General features: G+C 42.0%; 1 protein-coding gene across 1 annotated transcript; it reads left to right on the forward strand.

Moving 5' to 3' along the window:
• Nucleotides 1–31: 31 nt before the first annotated feature.
• Nucleotides 32–16,574, forward strand: LOC138054470 (solute carrier family 15 member 2-like). Its single transcript, XM_068900916.1, has 7 exons — nucleotides 32–510; nucleotides 5,474–5,751; nucleotides 6,884–7,074; nucleotides 10,014–10,197; nucleotides 11,582–11,775; nucleotides 12,543–13,245; nucleotides 15,726–16,574. Exons 1-7 carry the CDS (start codon nucleotides 95–97, stop codon nucleotides 16,034–16,036), a joined length of 2,277 nt encoding a protein of 758 aa, XP_068757017.1. The 5' UTR covers nucleotides 32–94; the 3' UTR covers nucleotides 16,037–16,574.
• Nucleotides 16,575–18,531: the final 1,957 nt, after the last annotated feature.

Consider the following 18,531-nt stretch of genomic DNA (forward strand, 5'->3'; position numbering starts at 1 on the left):
TCATCATGAAGTGTCCGCTACTTCCGGAGCCAGAACAAGGGAGGTACCCAAGGGACGGGTGCCGTTTTGATCCAAGTCATCTGAAATCTTATGGATGAGTTTTGCAATGTCTGATCAAAATTCTTCTTCACCGGTCAACAGACGGGGAAGCCAGCAAAGCTGGACAGGTTCGGAGATTTTTAGTTGTCCTTTGCCAAATAACGATGCCGTGGAATCGCCAGGAAACACGACTGTGATTACCAAAATAAGCGGAAAGTTCTGGGGCCGCGTCAGAAAATTCCTTCTCTGCAAGAACAACTTTCCGTCAAGTATTTATTACATCGTGGGGAATGAATTTTGTGAGCGATTTTCGTACTACGGTATGAAGGCTATCTTGATCCTGTACCTGACCAGAATGTTGGACTTTACGGATAATAAAGCTACTGCAATCTTCCATAGCTTTTCTATGCTATGTTATTTTACACCTTTGTTTGGAGCAATGCTAGCTGACGGCTGGCTGGGAAAATACAGGTCAGTGTAACTTGATATTTACTCCAAACACCACAGTTTAATTTTATATATGCGTTTATTTTCGAAACAAGCTTCAAAACAAGAAAAACAAACTATACTCGTAAGTTAATTATGTCAATAATAGACTGATTTAAGAGATGTTTACCAAGTTCTGCTCAGTTTAAAGGCTGTTTTGAAAATTAACATCACATTATTATTTTTTAAAACAAATAAACAGTGGTTGGTAAAAATTCTGGATGGCTAAAACTAAAAATTTTGCAGAGGAAAACTAATAGAAACCATTCATACAAAACTCGATCAATGTCAGATCAAGCAATATGTGTTGTGTCAGACTGAGTTGTATAAGTACTCTAATCTTTGACATGATTGGTCAGTAGAGCAGCAGAAGCATGTTGTTATTGGTCTTCTGGTCTGTCATGAAGTTACCGGGCAGGTAGACTGTGATTAATATTGGCCAGGTGCTTCTTTAGGGATTTGTTCACAAAACCTTAGAGGTAAAAAGGGGGGTGTTTGAAAAATATATAAACACTCTCAAGGGGGGTATCTTAAAAAATGAACACAAAAATTGCCATTAGCCAATGTAAACACAATTTATATAATATGTAAGAGTGTAAGCCTGTTATAAGGCTGTTATAAGCCGGGGAGTGGGTTGTGAGGCTGGGCTCTCACAACCTCTCAAAATGCTCCCCATGGCGTGCGACTCTTAGAGCCTCTGTCCGCTAAATCCAACTTCTGGCCTCCGCGTGGCAGAACTGGCACCACCGACAGGAGAAGGGGCGAAGGCGAAGCCACTGGTGCCTTAAAACCAGTTGCCCAGGGTAGATAGGGCTCTAATAGCCTGTGAAGGCAGCCCATCTAGGGGAAGGTAAACCCTGATTTCAATCCTCTGCTGCCTTGCGGCTATCCCTGATCTCAGGAAGGTTTCAGGAGTAAACCTCGAGGACAAATCCGGAGTGGAGCCCCTAAGGCGGATGGCAGGTGCCCAGCACTTCCTTCCAGCAGCTTCTGCAGTGGAACTAGCCCCAAGTTGTATTGTACAAGGAAAGGTTACGTTTATAGAAACGTTGGCCGTGTAGCACTTATATTTTAAACAGAGTTAACTGAATAGAGTGTAAGGTGAAGTGCTAGATTTATATCCCATATGAACCATGTGAGCGTTAGCCCTACTGATGGAAATGGGCCCACACAAGGACAGAAAAACTCTGACCAGAACTCTGAAAAACTCCTTTCCCTTGGACCCAGCCAGTGACCATGGCCAGTTCCAGCCCTTAGCGCAAACTGGAGAGGGCACTCCAGCGGTGTCACACGACTCCGGCACAACACGTGACGAAGTTGTAAGCTCTGACTGGTTGGTGTAAGAAGGAGCGCCAGGGGTGTCGTCAGACGGTGGGAGAAGCTCTCGCAGCTTCATGGGGACGACTCCTGCAAGACCGCCATCATCAACAAGGAGTTGGCACGACTCAACAATAACATTGCCTGTCTCCAGGAAACCCGGCTGGCCGACAGTGGGTCACTTACAGTGTATGGAAACTAGACCTTCTTCTGGCAAGGCCTTTCCCAGTACGAGCTGAGGCAGTACAGCATAGGTTTTGCCGTGAGGACCTCACTGATTGCCACCACAGAAACCCCGTCTGGAGGGTCATCGAGAATTCTTGCCCATAGCATGAAAACGTCGGCAGGCTTTGTGAACACCATATCTGCCTACGCCCCGACTCTGACCTCCACCCTAGAAGCCAAGGATCAATTCTATGAGGCTCTGCAGGAAACAAATTCCGAAGGCATATAATTATTTGCTAGGCGATTTCAACGCTCACATTGGGACCGACTGGCAAGCATGGCCTACCTGCCTTGGCCACTTCGGTGTCAGCAGGATGACAGAGAACAGGCAGAGGTTGCTTGAACTCTGCTGTCACTACAGCCTCTGCATCACCAACAGCTACTTTAAGTGTAAGGAGCTGCACAGAGTGTCTTGGAGACACACTCAGTCCCACCCCTGGCACCAGGTAGACCTCGTCATCACTAGGAGAGCGGACCTCAGCAGTGTCCTCCACACAAAAAGCTATCACAGTGCTGACTGTGACACGGACCACTCGCTCGTTGCAAGCAAGATCAGGCTGAAGCCCAGAAAGATCCACCACACCAAGACCAAAGGTCACCCTCACATCAACACCTGTGGCACTTCCGACAGTGTTAAGGCTCAGAGCTTCGCTGACAGCCTCCAGGAGAAACTTGCTACGCAACCAACAATCAGCAACCCGGGTGCCAAATGGTCTCATCTCTGTGATGCCATCTACGACTCAGCCATGGCTACATTCGGCAAGAAAGAACACAAGAATGCTGACTGGTTCGAGGCTTGCTGGGAAGAAATGCAGCCAGTCACGGAGGCCGAGAGGAAAGCGATGCTGGCTCACAAGCAGAATCCTTCCCCAAGCACACGCGACACAGCTAGGAGCAAGGCCCAGCAGACCGCCCGCTGCTGTGCCAACGAGTCCAGTTAGCAGCGGACTGTGGCCATGCAAAGGGGGTGTATGAGGGCATCAAAACTGCCACCAGCCCTACGAGTGTCAAAACAGGTCTGCTCAAATCAAAGACTGGCAAGGTCATCACTGATCAGAGCATGCAGCTGCAGCGTTGGGTGGAGCATTATCTCGAGCTCTGCTTGACCCAGAACATTGTCACAGACACTGCCCTCAATGTCCTGCCTGGGTTTCCAGTCATAGAGGAGCTTGACAACACGCCGACATTGGAAGAGCTCAGCATAGCCATCAACGGTCTCGCCTGTGGCAAGGCAGCAGGGAAGGATGGTATCCCACCGGAAGTTTTGAAGCATGGGAAGTAAACCATCCTGCAACTGCTTCATGAGCTCCTCTGACTGTGCTGGGGGCAAGGTCAGATCCCCCAAGACATGAGAGATGCCAGCATAGTCACCCTGTACAAGAACAAGGGTGACCGTAGTGACTGCAACAACTATCGGGGCATCTCTCTTATGAGCATCGTTGCCAAAGTCTTCGCTTGGGTCACCTTGACCCGCCTGCAGAGGCTTGCTTCGCAAGTCTACTCCGAGTCACAGTGTGGCTTCAAAGCCGGGAGTTCCACAGTGGACACGATTTCTCCCTCCATCATCTGCAGGAGAAGTGTTGAGAGGAGCAGCAGCCATTGTTTCTCACCTTCGTGGACCTCACCAAAGCTTTTGACGTGGTGAGCAGAAATGAGCTCGTCAAAATCCTCCAGAAGATTGGCTGCCCTCCAAAGCTCCTGGCAATCATCGCCTTCTTTCACCAGGACATGCAGAGTACGGTCTGCTTTGATAGGGCCACCTCCAATGGCTTCCCAGTCAGCATTGGAGTAAAGCAGGGCTGTGTCCTTGCTCCAACCCTGTTCGGGATTTTCTTCTCGATGCTTCTCCGGTATGCCTTTGTAGACTGTACAGAAGGTGTCTACGTCTGGACGAGATCAGACGGCAAACTCTTCAAAATCGCCAGACTCCGCGTCAAAACCAAAGCTTACGTGGTGCTCATACGGGAGCTGCTGTTTGCAGAGGACACTGCTTTAACATCCCACAGCGAGGAGGGCCTCCAACATCTGGTAGACAAGCTGTCTCACGCCTGCAAGAAGTTCGGGCTAACGATCAGCCTCAGGAAGACCAACATTCTGGCGCAAGGTCCCCCCCAGTCATCACCATTGACAAAGCGGAGCTGGAGGTTGTGCACACGTTCACCTACTTGGGCTCCACCGTGTCAAGTTCTAGGATTGCCAAAGCAGCTCTGCTGTCATGGCCAAACTCAACAAGCGAGTGTGGGGCAATGACCTGTTGACACCAACACCGAGGTCCTGTAGCGCGCTGGCTCACTGAGCATGCCATCACTGCTCATTCAGCGACGCCTTCAATGGCTCGGCCATGCATGGAGCCTGACCGCCTGCCAAGAGAAATCCTTTACGGAGAACTGCTGAAGGGCGTCTGTCACGTGGGTCAACTGCTGTTGTGCTACAAGGACGTCATCAAGCGAGAGACCAGTTGGAATTTGATAGCACGACTAACTGAACAAGAACAGGTGACTAAAAACGGTGACCACAACAACATTAATTTTGTGAACACCACTTACTGATGAACCACAAGCTTGACGGGGACTCCACTATTAAAATGTATAACCTACTGTACAAACTATTAAACTTACCAATGACCCACTCTAGAAATCTGGTTTACTAAAAATAAAACAAACTACACTGATTGAACTTTTGCAAACTACTACTGCAGGTGGAATGCAAATGACTTATTTATGAACCAATACAGCAGATGAACAATAAAATAATGACAGCGCTTCAGACCTCCTACAGATCAAGATGATATGCACCAATTACAGTTTTCCTGTCTAGCAAGAGTTCATCACAGCTAACTTTAGAAACAGACCAATAACATCATGTTTTTACTGACCACTCAGATGAAAGACCAGAGTATTTTATACGGGTCACTGACAGCACATGCTTCTATTAAAGAATGATGTCTGCTCAAGTTGTTGAAGTGTCAGTCAACGTTCAACCAACAACAGTTCTTCTCAGGAATACTTTAACCCAGCCGACGATCTTACTTTATGCATCCTGCGGATGAGTTCAAACCATTTGATTCTTACATGCAGCACTAAAAATTAAGAAGTTAAAAGTTGTATGAAAAGAACACTCATTCTTCTTTATCGAAGAGATTGGTGCTGAAATAAATATTCCAATTTCCTGTCATAATTTATATCAATCTATCGGAATTTAGAGTAACAGATAAAATTAAATGTTTGCAAATGCACGTCATTCCAGAATGATGGTAGCAGGATGAAAAGGGAGAACCTTTTTCGGTAAATTTGGCAATGACTTTTTGAATGGTGAAACCATGGTGTGATTGGTCCATTGGAAATCAATTATTATTGTTATGTTATATAATTTATTATAAAATGTCATCTTTGGTTTTGGTTTTCAGGACGATCTTGTATGTCTCCATGGTCTATTGTACTGGCAACTTGATTGTATCGATTACATCCATTCCTCCTATTGGTCACAACAAAGCCGTTGGTCCAATAATTGGTTTGTTCCTGATTGCATTGGGCACTGGTGGTATCAAGCCATGTGTTTCTGCATTTGGAGGAGATCAGTTCACAGCTGACCAAACTCATTTGCTCCAGAGCTTTTTCTCTGTGTTCTACTTTGCCATAAATGCTGGGAGTTTGATTTCCATGTTAGTAACACCTGCTCTTAGAGGTAAGGTGGGCATCAAAATCTCAAAATAGCAGCATTCTTATTTTTATCATTACAAACATGCCTCGTTCAACATTTAAAGTTCCTTGCAGTTTGTTTTATTTATTTATTTTACTGTTCGCCATATCATATACTTCAAACAACGATTACAAAACATAAAATTATTGGTGTACAAAATATTATAATACCGATACAAGAAAAAATTAAATGGAAAGGAAACCTGAAAAAACCATGGGCCTATGAAGGATCAGGTGTCCTGTAGATAGATTTAACCTTAGGCTAGTACAACAATACAGGCTGATTAACACCACACACTAATAATATTTATATACTTAAGATAATGGCTATGAAGAAATATTCTTATTTAATATAACATAAGAAGAACCAACTATTTTTGGATTTAGTGACAAAAGGCAGGAAATGGTCACTTGCACCTAGCTTGAATCATGTATCAACTCTGATGAGTTACAATGTGATTAACTTGATAACCAACCAAAAAACAAAATTACTAAATACCGGTACTAGAGGCAATGAGCCAGGCTCAAGAATGGTTTACATGTAGAAGCTCCCTTTAATACCATTGTTGATAGTAAGTTACAATTGGAGCTGATACACCTAACTTTCTAATTATTTTGATGGTGTTGCTTTTATGGGTCTCCTGTAGCTTGTTGGCAGACAATCCAAAACTGTCATGGGCTTGACTGGCCTGTTAGAGGCAACTCACTAATAAGTTACACATTTTGTTCTTTTATTTGCTGGAATAGTGGAGCTTGCTTCACAGCCAGCGTGGATAAAATTAATATTAGGATTAATTTAAAGTAGAAATAAGTTAATCTGTAACCTTGTTTACGTGTATTACTACAAAGGTGCGACCCTGTCAGGGGTATTGGGGAACATGGCTAATTTGAACTAGGGAACAGGAGAACAAAGACAAAATATCTTGGGGAACAAAGGATGATAAATTACACCACTTTAGGGATCAAAAAGGTGAGAAGTTTGGAAATAATTTGGGAACAAAGGAACAAGCAAACTTTTAAAGGGAACAAGAGAACAAGGACCCCCTCTTGTCAGGCCTGAAAGGTTGTCAGGAAGCGACATGCTTATTAGTTCATGTTTTTTTTTGTCCTTACTGCAGGAGATGTGACATGTTTTCAAGATGACTGTTATCCTTTGGCATTTGGTGTTCCTGCACTTTTGATGATACTTGCAATTGCTTTGTTCTGGCTTGGTCGTCACAAGTACAAGAGAGTTCCACAAACTGGTAATATAGTGTGGCAGGTTATGAAGGCAATAACCCATGCTCTGAAAAGGAAAATTACAACTAAGGTGAGGAGAATTATTAGAGCACTAACTGGTAGAACTTCAGATATGATGAACTTTGATGAAGTTTATTTATTATGACTACTAGTATTTACAAGCCTGAAAATTTTAAAAAGTACCGGTAAAAGACCAAACGTTTTCGGTACTAAGCTATCTTCAGGGTTAGGGCTAACCTGAAGATAAATGCCGAAAATGTTCGGTCTTTTACTTTTTGAAAATGTTTAGCCTTGTAAATATAATATTTTAAGTGTCTAGTCAATCTGAGCACTCAGGGGCACGAACCCTTTGAGTGCCAAGGACATACATCTTGTATATATACGTCCTTGCACATGTGGCTCAGCAACCAAAGACGTACATGTATATACCGGTATACGTCCTCAAGTCCTATGTTTCATCTACAGCCCAGTTGTTCGGGTAAGAATGTGAAGCACAGTTAAGTCCGCTGACCAAGACTTAGACTGCAACATACATTTCGTGATATGATACACAGCGGTGTTTTTCCATGTTTTTCTTCATGCATAATTCATGTCTAAACATGGCATTGGATGCACATGCATACATTTCGTGACTATGTTACACAACGGTATTTCGTGCACATTCGGTCTATGAGGCTTTGAATGAGATTTCTGCTGATGTTGATCGAATTTCAAAGGAGAAAGCAATGAAAGTTTTTCTGAATATGGTGGCGATGGTTCAGGAAAAAGTCATGAAATAAAAAATATGATAGTAATGGTAGCGAGGTAAGTGATGAGAGTAACCGAGAAGATGACAATACAAGCTAATTTTCCTAATAAAAATCCAAAATGTTTGCCGGTTTACAAGGCAGCAACTGGTTTGGCACTCAAAGGGCTAATTTGGGACATTATAAATTGAAATCAACTCAAATTAACGAAAATCAAACCAAACTTTGGTTTTTGAGGAGAGGGGAAAACACTCTGAGTACCTGGAGAAAAAGCTTTTGCAGCAGAGATGAGTATGGAACCATCAAACTCAACTCACATTTGAAACCAAGTCTGGAAACTGAACCTCAGAGCCACATTGATGGAGGCAACTGCTCTTAGCACTCTGCAGTGTGGCCCAGTGGTTAGGGTGCTTGCCTTGAGATCCCGAGATCCCGGGATCCCGGGTTCAAGACCCGCTCTGACCACTCGTTGAATTTGATCCTGGTAGTCCCTGGTTCAACTTCCCAGCTGCACTTGTAGATATCCGGCTGGTTTGCCTCCGGCCAGTCGGGATTCTTAACAGTTGTTGTTGTTGTTGTTGTTCTGTTCTGTCATTTTGTTGTGTTTCATTGGCCTTGAAAAGCCCCTATGAGGAGCGGGCAATTAAGTATGCATTGTATTGTATTGGATTGTATTGTGCCAGCCCTACATGTATAGCTGCTCCACTAGTGCAGCAGATATTGGTGAAAGTTGGCAGAAAAATATTATTAATGTGTATGGTCCAGCAAGGACTTTGGGAACCACGGATGTCTAGACTAAATCATGGTAGAGATGTTTAAGGAGAATATAGATTAACACCGCGCACCAGTGGCTCAGTTGGTTGAGCATCGAGTTGTCATGCTGGACGTTTTGAGTTCGACTCTGGCTAGACCAACACTCAGAGTCTTAAAATAACTGAGGAGAAAGTGCTGCCTTTGCAATTAAATCTGCACATGGTTAGACTTTCAAGTCTTCTGGGATAAGGACTTAAAACCAGAGGTCCCGTCTCATAGCCCTTGTTGGAAATTAAATAGTATGGGACGTTAAAGAACTCACTCACTATTCAATAAGAGTAGGGGACGTAGTCCCCGGTGTTGTGGTCTGACCTATCTGGACAGGGGCATCGTCCACTTCCTAAAATAATAATTTTGTAAACTGTGTAACAAGCAATCTGGCTTAAGTCCCCCACAAAGCATTGTAAATTAGACCTAAAAAGCCCCGAGGGGAGAGACTAATATACTCACTTCACTTCACTTCACTACACAATAAGTAATATATTGTCAGTGAATCTCTCAGAACAATGAATATTTCATTGTAACATATCATATCCCTTCATATCATGTTCCTTGTCATTCTTATCACCTTTATTGTTGTCATCATCATCATCATCATCATCTTTATCATGCAGCTCAAATACCACCAGTGAACTCATCCATCAGTGAATGGGCTTAAAAGAGTATAATTATATAAATTTCGCCCACAATTTACATTTTAGCATTATTAACCAACTCAAAACATTGTAATCTATACTAAACAGAACTTAAGCACAAATATATAAATCCAATTACCGGGTATTACACACGGGAAAACACTATACACAAGCAAGAGAACTGAAAATACAACATTTTTTAAATACCACAATGCTTGTAATCTCGCAATCTGATTGGCTAATTTGCCATTGTCGATAAGATTCCAGACAACACTGTATGTGTCATGCTTGCGTCAATTTGTCACGCAATGTAATGGCCAATCAGGAATGCCCATTTTGGGAAATAAACCAATCATATAGCGAGAAAAGTTATAGGCAGCGCTTGCTCTTTCTTTGTGTCACGATTTTAGTCTCTCTCTGAAAATAAAAACTTTCTTTGGCATTAAATATTGTGGTACAAAAACGAATCAAAAGTGGTTCAGTGTTGTCTGTACTCTTATCAACAAAGATATTTGTCATCACAGTGGTGAAAATTTATTGTGGACTCACAAGGCACAGCTGAGTGAGTCCACAACAAATTTTGACCACTGTGATTATGAATATCATTGTCGATAAGAGTGCAGACAATGCTGAACCACTTTCAATTTGTTAAGCTTACTATGGTTTCAAGTTCATGGGTGTGGTTCTCTAGAAACGTGATTGAACTACCCTGAGCTCAAGAGGGAATTAACACATTACATTTACATCTACAAATATCTTTTTGCAGTTAACACTTCAAACATCATCACAATAATAAATATATTTTTGTCATCAAGGGAGAGAAGAAGGCACACTGGTTGGACTGGGCTGGTGATGATTATGATCCACAACTTATTCAGGATATCAAAGCACTATGCAAAGTGCTTTTAATGTTTGTTCCTCTTCCTGTGTTTTGGACTTTGTTTGATCAGCAAGGGTCTCGTTGGGTTTTACAAGCAGGGCAAATGGATGGCGATGCTGGTAAGTGCAGATAAGTTTTAACTGCACCAATGACAAGTGAAATCACGCATTCATTTGTGAGTGTTTCAGGGAAAAGACGAGGCAGTGAGACGGCAAGTGGTTAGGGTGCGTGCTTTGAGATCCCTAGATCCCGGGTTCAAGACCACAGATTGAATTTGATCCTGGTAGTCCCTGGTTCAATTTCTCGGCTGTACTTGTAAATGGCCAACTTGTTTGCATATGGCCAGTTGGGATTTTGTTCTGTTCTGTCGTTCTGCTCATCATGTTTCGTTGGCTCTGGAAAGCCCCTTTGGGTAGTGGTCAGTTAAGAATACACTGTATTGTATTGTATTAAAGCATAATTTATTTCGAAAGTCCTGACATTGTGACAGATCAATGGGAGGTTCCTGGGGCCACTAATGTGGCTCTTCTATTTTTAAGCAGAAACAAAAGTCAGGTTGTGGACTGAAGTGCCATGGTTAGTATAAATGTCAGCCTTAAAAAAAGGGTTATATCATGTTTTTTGGGGGTCCTTAGGTAGGGGAGATCTTTAGTTAATCATGAGTTTAAAACTCGAAAATGATAATGTGGAGTTCATTCTTTTACTGATAAAATTATCGTTACATCACAGACAAGGTGATTCTGAGCACAAACGACCTTTATCCAGGCGATTTGCCATAAACAGTACGTGAAAAACATTGTTCCGACTTTTTTCAAGATTACCCAATGTAGTCCATTTTCATCTTGTCCATTTGTGTTCATCCATGCTTCTCTTTCCTTTTTTTGGATTTCTTTTATGTTGTTCAACAGTTGTAAGTGGTTATTGCAATGTTTCATTGATTCTACTTTTTGGGTGTTTTGGTTGTCATGAAATTTCATCATTTTGCGTGACATAACCCTTTTAATTCAGACCTTTAAGAGCTTTTAGAGTCCATAAACCCACAAGCCTCTTCTCACTTGTCCTGAAGCAGGTATCTGGGCTCAGACTCTCATGCGAGTGATTTCATTTAGCATTCCTCCAATCACAATTATACATGTAAGTAGCAGGGCTGGCACAGCAGTTGCGTCAGAACACTCGCTTACCAGTCCACCAATGTGTTCTGGGTTCTTCCAAGACTCTGCGTCATATGTGGTTGCCTTTTGAGTTTGTTGGTTCTCTGCGTACTCTGCACCGAGAGGTTTTTCTCCCGGTACACCGGCCGGCTTTCCCCTCTCCTCAAAAACCAACATTTGATTTGATTTTCATTTAAGTAATTTTAGTTAGTTGATTTGCATTGTCCCCAATTATTGTTCCAGCACTAGAAGACTACACACTTAAAAAAGGTCATTATTATTATCACTTTAATGCTTTCAGTTTGTCATGTTTTATATTAATTAAGCATCGTTTCTTTCATTTGCATAAAAGGTTTACTTGGGACCATCAAACCTGATCAGATGCAAGCCTTGAATGCTCTGTTTATCATCCTGCTGATTCCATTGTTTGAGGTCGTGGTGTATCCATTGCTAAAGAGGCCAAAACCACTTAAAAGAATGTGTGTAGGCATGTTTCTTGCTTCAGTGGCTTTTGTTTTTGCTGGTTTTCTTCAAATGAAAATTCAGGTAAGATCCAAATTGTTTCAAGCACGGATTTATTAAGTTGTGTTATTCGAACTAAACGTTTTTTGCACAAGTTAGTTAGCAATGCCTGCTTGGAAATAAATAGAGGATAATTATTTTACGATGCAGGGCTATGAGTTTTATCCTTGAGTGCTGACGGTATCTCTCACTCGTTTGCGGACATACTATCAGCACGAGCATATCCCATAGATACCTGTACTGGAGGCCTCATACACCATAAGCCTTTTTTAAGAGACATCACGCCAAGCCGGCCACTTCTGCTTGGGAACCACCACATCGGGGACCTAATCCCCTACTCTTTTCGAATAGTTTGTGGGTTTGTTAAGATCCTGAGTGTTGATCCGACAGGGGTTTGAACCCGCAACCTCTCGAACGGGAGCCCGATACCGATGCTCAACCAACCGAGTCACCGGTGGAAAGTACAGTTGAATTGCAATTCAAGGAACCTCTTTGTAGGAAAGTCCTTAGTTGTACCAGCGATATTACTTTCTGTAAAATGCATAGAAAACGGAACTCAATACGTAGCAGTCTATCTGCTTTTTGTTAAATCGCGTTCACACTGTGTTTTACTTGATCTTTCTAGTCAGGTGTTAACAATTCTTGGCGATTTTTCATCCCAGACAGTGAGACAAGTGTGGAAATACTACTAGACACCTTATCAGTTGAGCTCGTCTGTACAGTGACATTTGAAAAGTGCTTTTTGTGGATTAGTAAGTAATTTTTTATTTATCTATGATTTTTTTTTTCAGAGTGAAGAAGTCATCAAAAATGCTCCACCGTCTGGTCATGTCAATGTACAAGTGATCAACGCTTTGGATTGTCCTGCATCAATAACCGTAGCGAACAAGAGCGTAACAGTTCATTCTAATGAGAAATCTGCAGAGCAGCATTTGTCAGCGACATCGAATACATCCCTTCTTATAACACCGCTGTCTGCAAACTGTTATAATACTTCTGGAAAGAAGTTTGAAAGTTCTCTGTACCTGGAAGAAAAGCAATGGTACAACTTAGTGGTTTACAGCATCGGAAATCGTGTATTTGAGAACACAGTGAAACAAGATGTTATACCACCTCCGCCCGGCAAATCAAAACTGTGCACTGTCATTCTACCATTGTCTGCAGATGACAAAGCGTTTGATGTTTTTCTGAACAATGACAGAAAACAAGAAAATGTTGAACCTTTGGGCCAACCAAAATGCACTATCATTTCATCGGACCATTATTCACTGAAAGTACAAGGAAGAAGTTCCAGCAAGGTTTATGTATCTAGCGATGTTGTTGTTCGAAATGGTGGAGTTTATACTGCTTTGGTGCAAAAAAGAAACGACGTCAATAAGGACAGTGCTAAAGTCACTCTGTATGAAGATCTGCCAGCTAGGAACGTGTCCATGTTTTATCAGATTCCACAGTATTTTGTCATAACAAGTGGGGAAATTCTATTCTCAATAACGGGTAAGTATTTATGTCTCGTTAACCAACATTATGGTCACTGATTGAGAACGGTAACGAAACGAGTACAAAGAATTAGGAGTTATTTCTGGAATGATATCTGCACGAGACGAGGCCCTTTTTAGGCCACTTCGGAAAATACCGTAATACTCTTTGTTTGTCCTCCCAAATTTTGAATAAGCATTTGGTTTTGTTGCAAATCAAAGTTATCTCTTCCTTGCTTGGTAATGTAAACAACAACGTAAGAATAAAATTATTGCCTTTTTGGGGGTAATTTACACGGGCCGTGTCCACAATATGGCAGGTTGGAGATCCAGAAAAATCATTCGTTAGGATATGAAGATTATAATTCCAATTTCCCTTCCTTTCTTCAGAAGTTTCGTCTTGTTGATCGGAAAAAATTGACAACAGGCAACATTTTCGATAAAGGCCCTGTATTTCTTAAATATTCCCCCGCATTAGCCTCCGTTGCAATCTAGTTCAAGTCCAATACTGAGGACACGAATATGGTCTATTGACAACAGTTAATTGTCTGGAAGTGTGTACACAGATTAAACGATAGCCGATACTCTCACGATTTTCTCGTGAACCACTAAACAACTCCTTTACGTATGTCCTTTTTAATCACTGAATTTAAGTGTTGTATTAGGCCCGTTTCAAACGTCGAACTTTATTTTTATTTTTCTCATTTGCATTGGATTCGTCACATGTAAATTTCGACGTTTGAAACGGGCCTTAGAAGTTAACGGAAGCTCGAAACAGCGAATGAAAAGCTTCTTTTTTGAGCACGTGCTGGCAAAGGCTCGGGGCTCGCGTGGCATAATAGCTGCGGTTACACTAGCCATTTTGCCCTTGGGTAAGTGGCTTTTTCCTACGGGGAAGCAATTTTTTATGTGTGACCGATCTGCCCAAAGGAAAATTTCCTGTGGGAAATTTCCATGGATACGTCAAAAAGAACAAAAGAATTGCCCATGACAGTTCCATATGTAAGTCTTATAGTTAACAAAACCCCAAAGCGGCTCAACCAATCACAAGATTGCCGAACGCGAGGAAAATACATGCTGTGATGAACTGTGTAAATAACTGCGGACGTGGAAATACCCAAGCACGCCTTTTCTGGCCAGCAGCAAGTCGACTTCTAAATTATAAATTGGAGAGTTGCAAGGACTAGAGAAAGCGTAACTGAAGTCGACGTCTTTGTTGCCTTTTTAAAATGAAGCGATGAATCGCTGAACTTAATTGAGGTGGACAGTTTAAGAGAAGCGCCGATCGTGACAATTACCGAAAATAAGCCAAAGAAAAGTTTGTCGTTCAGATGTAGATCTTCGATGTTTACTTTTTTTTTTAGATCCTTAATTTTAATGTATTTTGTATTGTAATTAGTTTTTCAAAAACCATTTAGTGGAAAAACTAATAAATCTCATCTTGTCTTATCTTAAAGGTAAGTTTCCCACCAAAACAGGCCAACGCTTACCTTCCCCTTGGGTAATTTACAAGTGTGTAACCGCAAATGGAGAGTCGATCATAACCCAGGGTAAACCCAACCCCAGCCGTAACCCCAAGGTTCCCCATGGGCAAGAGGTCTAGTGTAACCGCACCTAATATTACGTCATTCTTCGGTTTTGTACGACTGTGGTATCAAATTTCACATAAAAGTGTCATAAACGACAGACCACCGCCGCAAACTTAATAGAGGAAGGGAAAGATATTTTCAGTTACAGCTGTAATTTATTTTAACACAAGGAGTCCCACATCGGAACCAACTCGTGAAAAGAACATTGTCATCCATGAGCCAAAAAAACGGATATTCTCGAAGGCTGACGTCTCCAACGAGTGTCTGTTTTTTTCTCCCTTGAACTGGCTGTTTTCTTCAGCCCAAAACAATGGTCCGGAAACGAATGAAGCTGAATACAATCATAGCGATCTGTTCTCTACTTGCTCACCGCGACGCAATCACACACTGTTAAAGGCTGGTTTTCACCAGCGACGGAGTCGGAGTCGTAAGAGTGCTTATGACCTAGTGAAAATCAAAGATCGGAGTCGTAAGTGGAGTCATAAGCTCGACAAAATCAGAGTCGAAAGAATCAGACCGTTCCCATTTTCTTCCGACTCCGCTTATGACTCCGTCGCTTATGATCCAGTGAAAACTATAGATTGTCGGAGTCGGAAGCAGAAGCGAAAGAACCAACCAATCACAATGCTTGAAATCGAGCATTGTGATTGGTTTATGCAGTTTTTACTGGATCGTAAGCCACGGAGTCATAAGCGGAATCGGTATTCTGGTTACGACTCCGACTCCGACTCCGTCGCTAGTGAAAACCAGCCTTAAGTTATCGGTGGAATATTAAGTACCCGTAAGCACATGTCCTCTCAGGGGGCTATTTTCCACCTATTGCCAGCGCTGCTCTTTGGTAAATTTTTCGCTCAGAAAAGACAGTCTTTTTGTGTTTTATTTGTAAAAATGGAGTCGTCATTTCTTTCAGGGCTAGAGTTTGCGTATTCGCAAGCACCCGCCAATATGAAGTCCTGCCTACAAGCAGCTTGGCTAATGACTGTGGCCTTTGGCAACCTCATCGTTGTCATCGAAGCAGAGTCTCACATCTTTACCAACCAGACAACAGAGTTTTTCTTTTTCGCAGCCATGCTTTTTGTGGTGATGCTGGTCTTTATGGTTATGTCTATCTTTTATCAATATGTTGATTTTCCTGTGGTTGAGCCAGCTGCTCCGGTGGCTGTCGATACGAGTAACGACAAAACTGCTATTGTCCAAATGGATGAACTAGCGCAAATTTGACGAAGAATTCATCTTTAACTGTAATTTAATTCCTCTTCCTCTCCGTTTTGAAGTATAGAAAAACGCAAGATGTATCCAATTTTTACTGCGATAGAAGTCATGTCAAAAAGTGTCATTCGCGAAGTTATCCCAGCATTTTACAGTACCCCACCCACGTGTTAACCCACCAAACAAGGACATGCTCATGTAGACTAATAGATTAAGTCACAGTTGCAGAGGCAAAGAGCGACGAAATATTTTTAGATGACAAGCTTCAAAACAAAGTCGTGTTCTGGGTCTTCGGCCGAAGATTTCCCTTTGACTGAGCAATAGGAGACTGAGAACGAGGCTACGGAAGAGCTGACTGCAACTTAGGTGTAGCACAGACATCGTAATCCTGAATTACATTCGGATCTCAAGTCTGATTATTCTCAAGCTAAGATCGATTCTGTACATAGGGCTCGTAGAAGGAAACATTTTCCGCTAGATTAGAAATGTATTTTCTCAATTTGAAATGGCATACTTTTTATTTTCAGAAATAAAGTTTTGGGAAAATATTGCACAGTGTTACAATACAATACAATACATACTTAATTGACCGCACCCCATAGGGGCTTTTCAGGACCAATGAAACAATCAACGAAACAACAGAACACAACAACAACAACTGTTAAGAATCCCAACTGGCCGGAGGCAAACCAGTTGTCTATTTACAAGTGCGGCTGGGAAGTTGAACCAGGGACTACCAGGATCAAATTCAACGAGTGGTCAGAGCGGGTCTTGAGCCCGGGATCTCCGGATCTCAAGGCAAGCACCCTAACCACTGGGCCACACTGCCTCCTCTGATCCGCCTCGGGGTTTAGAGGTCTTGGCGAATTTTCCCGTTCATTTGCTTTTTTTTTTTTCCTTCCTTCTTCATTGTCAGAATTTTTGACCTTGTGTTGTCGTTGTCATTCCCGTAAAGCTCAGTGGAACATTTCCCCTTGTTTTGATACAAGAAGCATTTTTTAGCATTTCTGTAAAACGTCGCTTCGTCACAATTGCCTTTCGTGCTGCAACGTAAGGCGCAAGTTAGCTTTGTTTCAAATTTTGTCAGATTCTTAGTTTTCTTGTTTTTGGTGTGAAAATGTGCAGTATGAAAAACAGAGTTTATGCAGGTGGACGCAAGAAACAAAAGTAAGAAAAGTCATCGTGATGGCAATACGAACCGTCACTGCCATGATTCAAGGCGAATGAAGTATTTGTTTATACGACTAGCGCCCCACATCTTGTTATGATATAGATGGCGTTTTTCTTCCATCTAATACGCGCTGTCATTGGTTGATTTTTGGTCACGTGTTAGTCACAGTCTCGTAAAGGCCGCAAGTCTAATTATTATATAGCTGCCATTTCTTCCATCTAATGCCCGTTCTCACTGGTTGTTTCTTGGTCTCGTGATAGACACCAAAGTCGACTGAAGTTGTACAGGAAACAATTTCAAAATTATAGGAACGCTCTTACCCCTTACCTATTTAGAAACGAGTTCATGTTTAGCAAGCGTCTATCGAATGTTGATGGATGCTCCCAAGAGTTCAGGGATTACGAGAAATGCTTTAGAGTTGTTCTGGGCGTAGCCGAGAGAAACACTAGTTTCTCGAGTGCTCTCTAGACTACTGCGTGACCGCCGTAATAACTCGATAGACGCACACCTAATGGAGGGCTGGATGATCGCAGGTACTGGAATCCCACTTTATTTACGGCGCTTTTAAGCTATCGGTTAATTCTGCAGATCTCGAATCTCAAAATCAGTTGTTAAAACACGCCATTTCTCAGCTGACAGCTAAACTTGTAACAATGTCTCAGCTATCAGTTAAAGAAGCCACGTCACGGCTTGCGCATCTTGAAAAGTTTAGTCCAAATTTTCCAAGTGCGTCGTTTGTAATCCGGGTTAAACTTCTCCATCCTTAAGCATCCTTGTTCCTTTATGGAATGTTATTACCTCTTTGGTGTTTGTATCTTACTAAACCACTATTTTCAGGTTTCCTTTAATATAAGCGTAATAAAAAAATGTTTGAGAACGGCAAGACAAAACGTATCTGAGAAAAAAATTAAAGCCAACATACCATTGGAGCTATTACATTTATAATAAATTTATTGTGCGTCGCAATAAACGGAGAATTTCTTTTGAAAACAACTATAAATCACTAAGGCAACTGAACCGACAGGAACGGAACAGAACGAAAGTCAAAAAACTACAAGCTTTAACGTAATCAATAGACCAATTTCGATATATCAAAATTCAGTCGAAAACAAAAGGCATCATCTCGAGGCTCTGGGGAATAAACTCATACAAATCCTTACATTTATTCCCCAGAGCCTCGAGATGATGTCTTTTGTTTAGGACTGAATTTTAATATATCGAAATTGGTCTATTCATACATCAGATGGGCTTTTATCCGGGGGGGCTATATCCGGAATAATATCTTTAGCAGCAAATAGAAGGGCTTATATTCGGGGGCTTTAACTTGGGATTTTAC

This window comes from Montipora capricornis, chromosome 6, assembly GCF_036669925.1.
Source record: "Montipora capricornis isolate CH-2021 chromosome 6, ASM3666992v2, whole genome shotgun sequence".
Lineage (NCBI taxonomy): Eukaryota > Metazoa > Cnidaria > Anthozoa > Scleractinia > Acroporidae > Montipora > Montipora capricornis.

Excerpts from the sequence above, each read along its gene's own strand:
- LOC138054470 (XM_068900916.1), top strand. The coding sequence starts at position 95 with ATGAGTTTTGCAATGTCTGATCAAAATTCTTCTTCACCGGTCAACAGA. Across the intron at positions 5,752-6,883 it reads AGTAACACCTGCTCTTAGAG|GAGATGTGACATGTTTTCAA; the intron begins GTAAGGTGGGCA and ends TCCTTACTGCAG. Across the intron at positions 10,198-11,581 it reads GCAAATGGATGGCGATGCTG|GTTTACTTGGGACCATCAAA; the intron begins GTAAGTGCAGAT and ends TTTGCATAAAAG.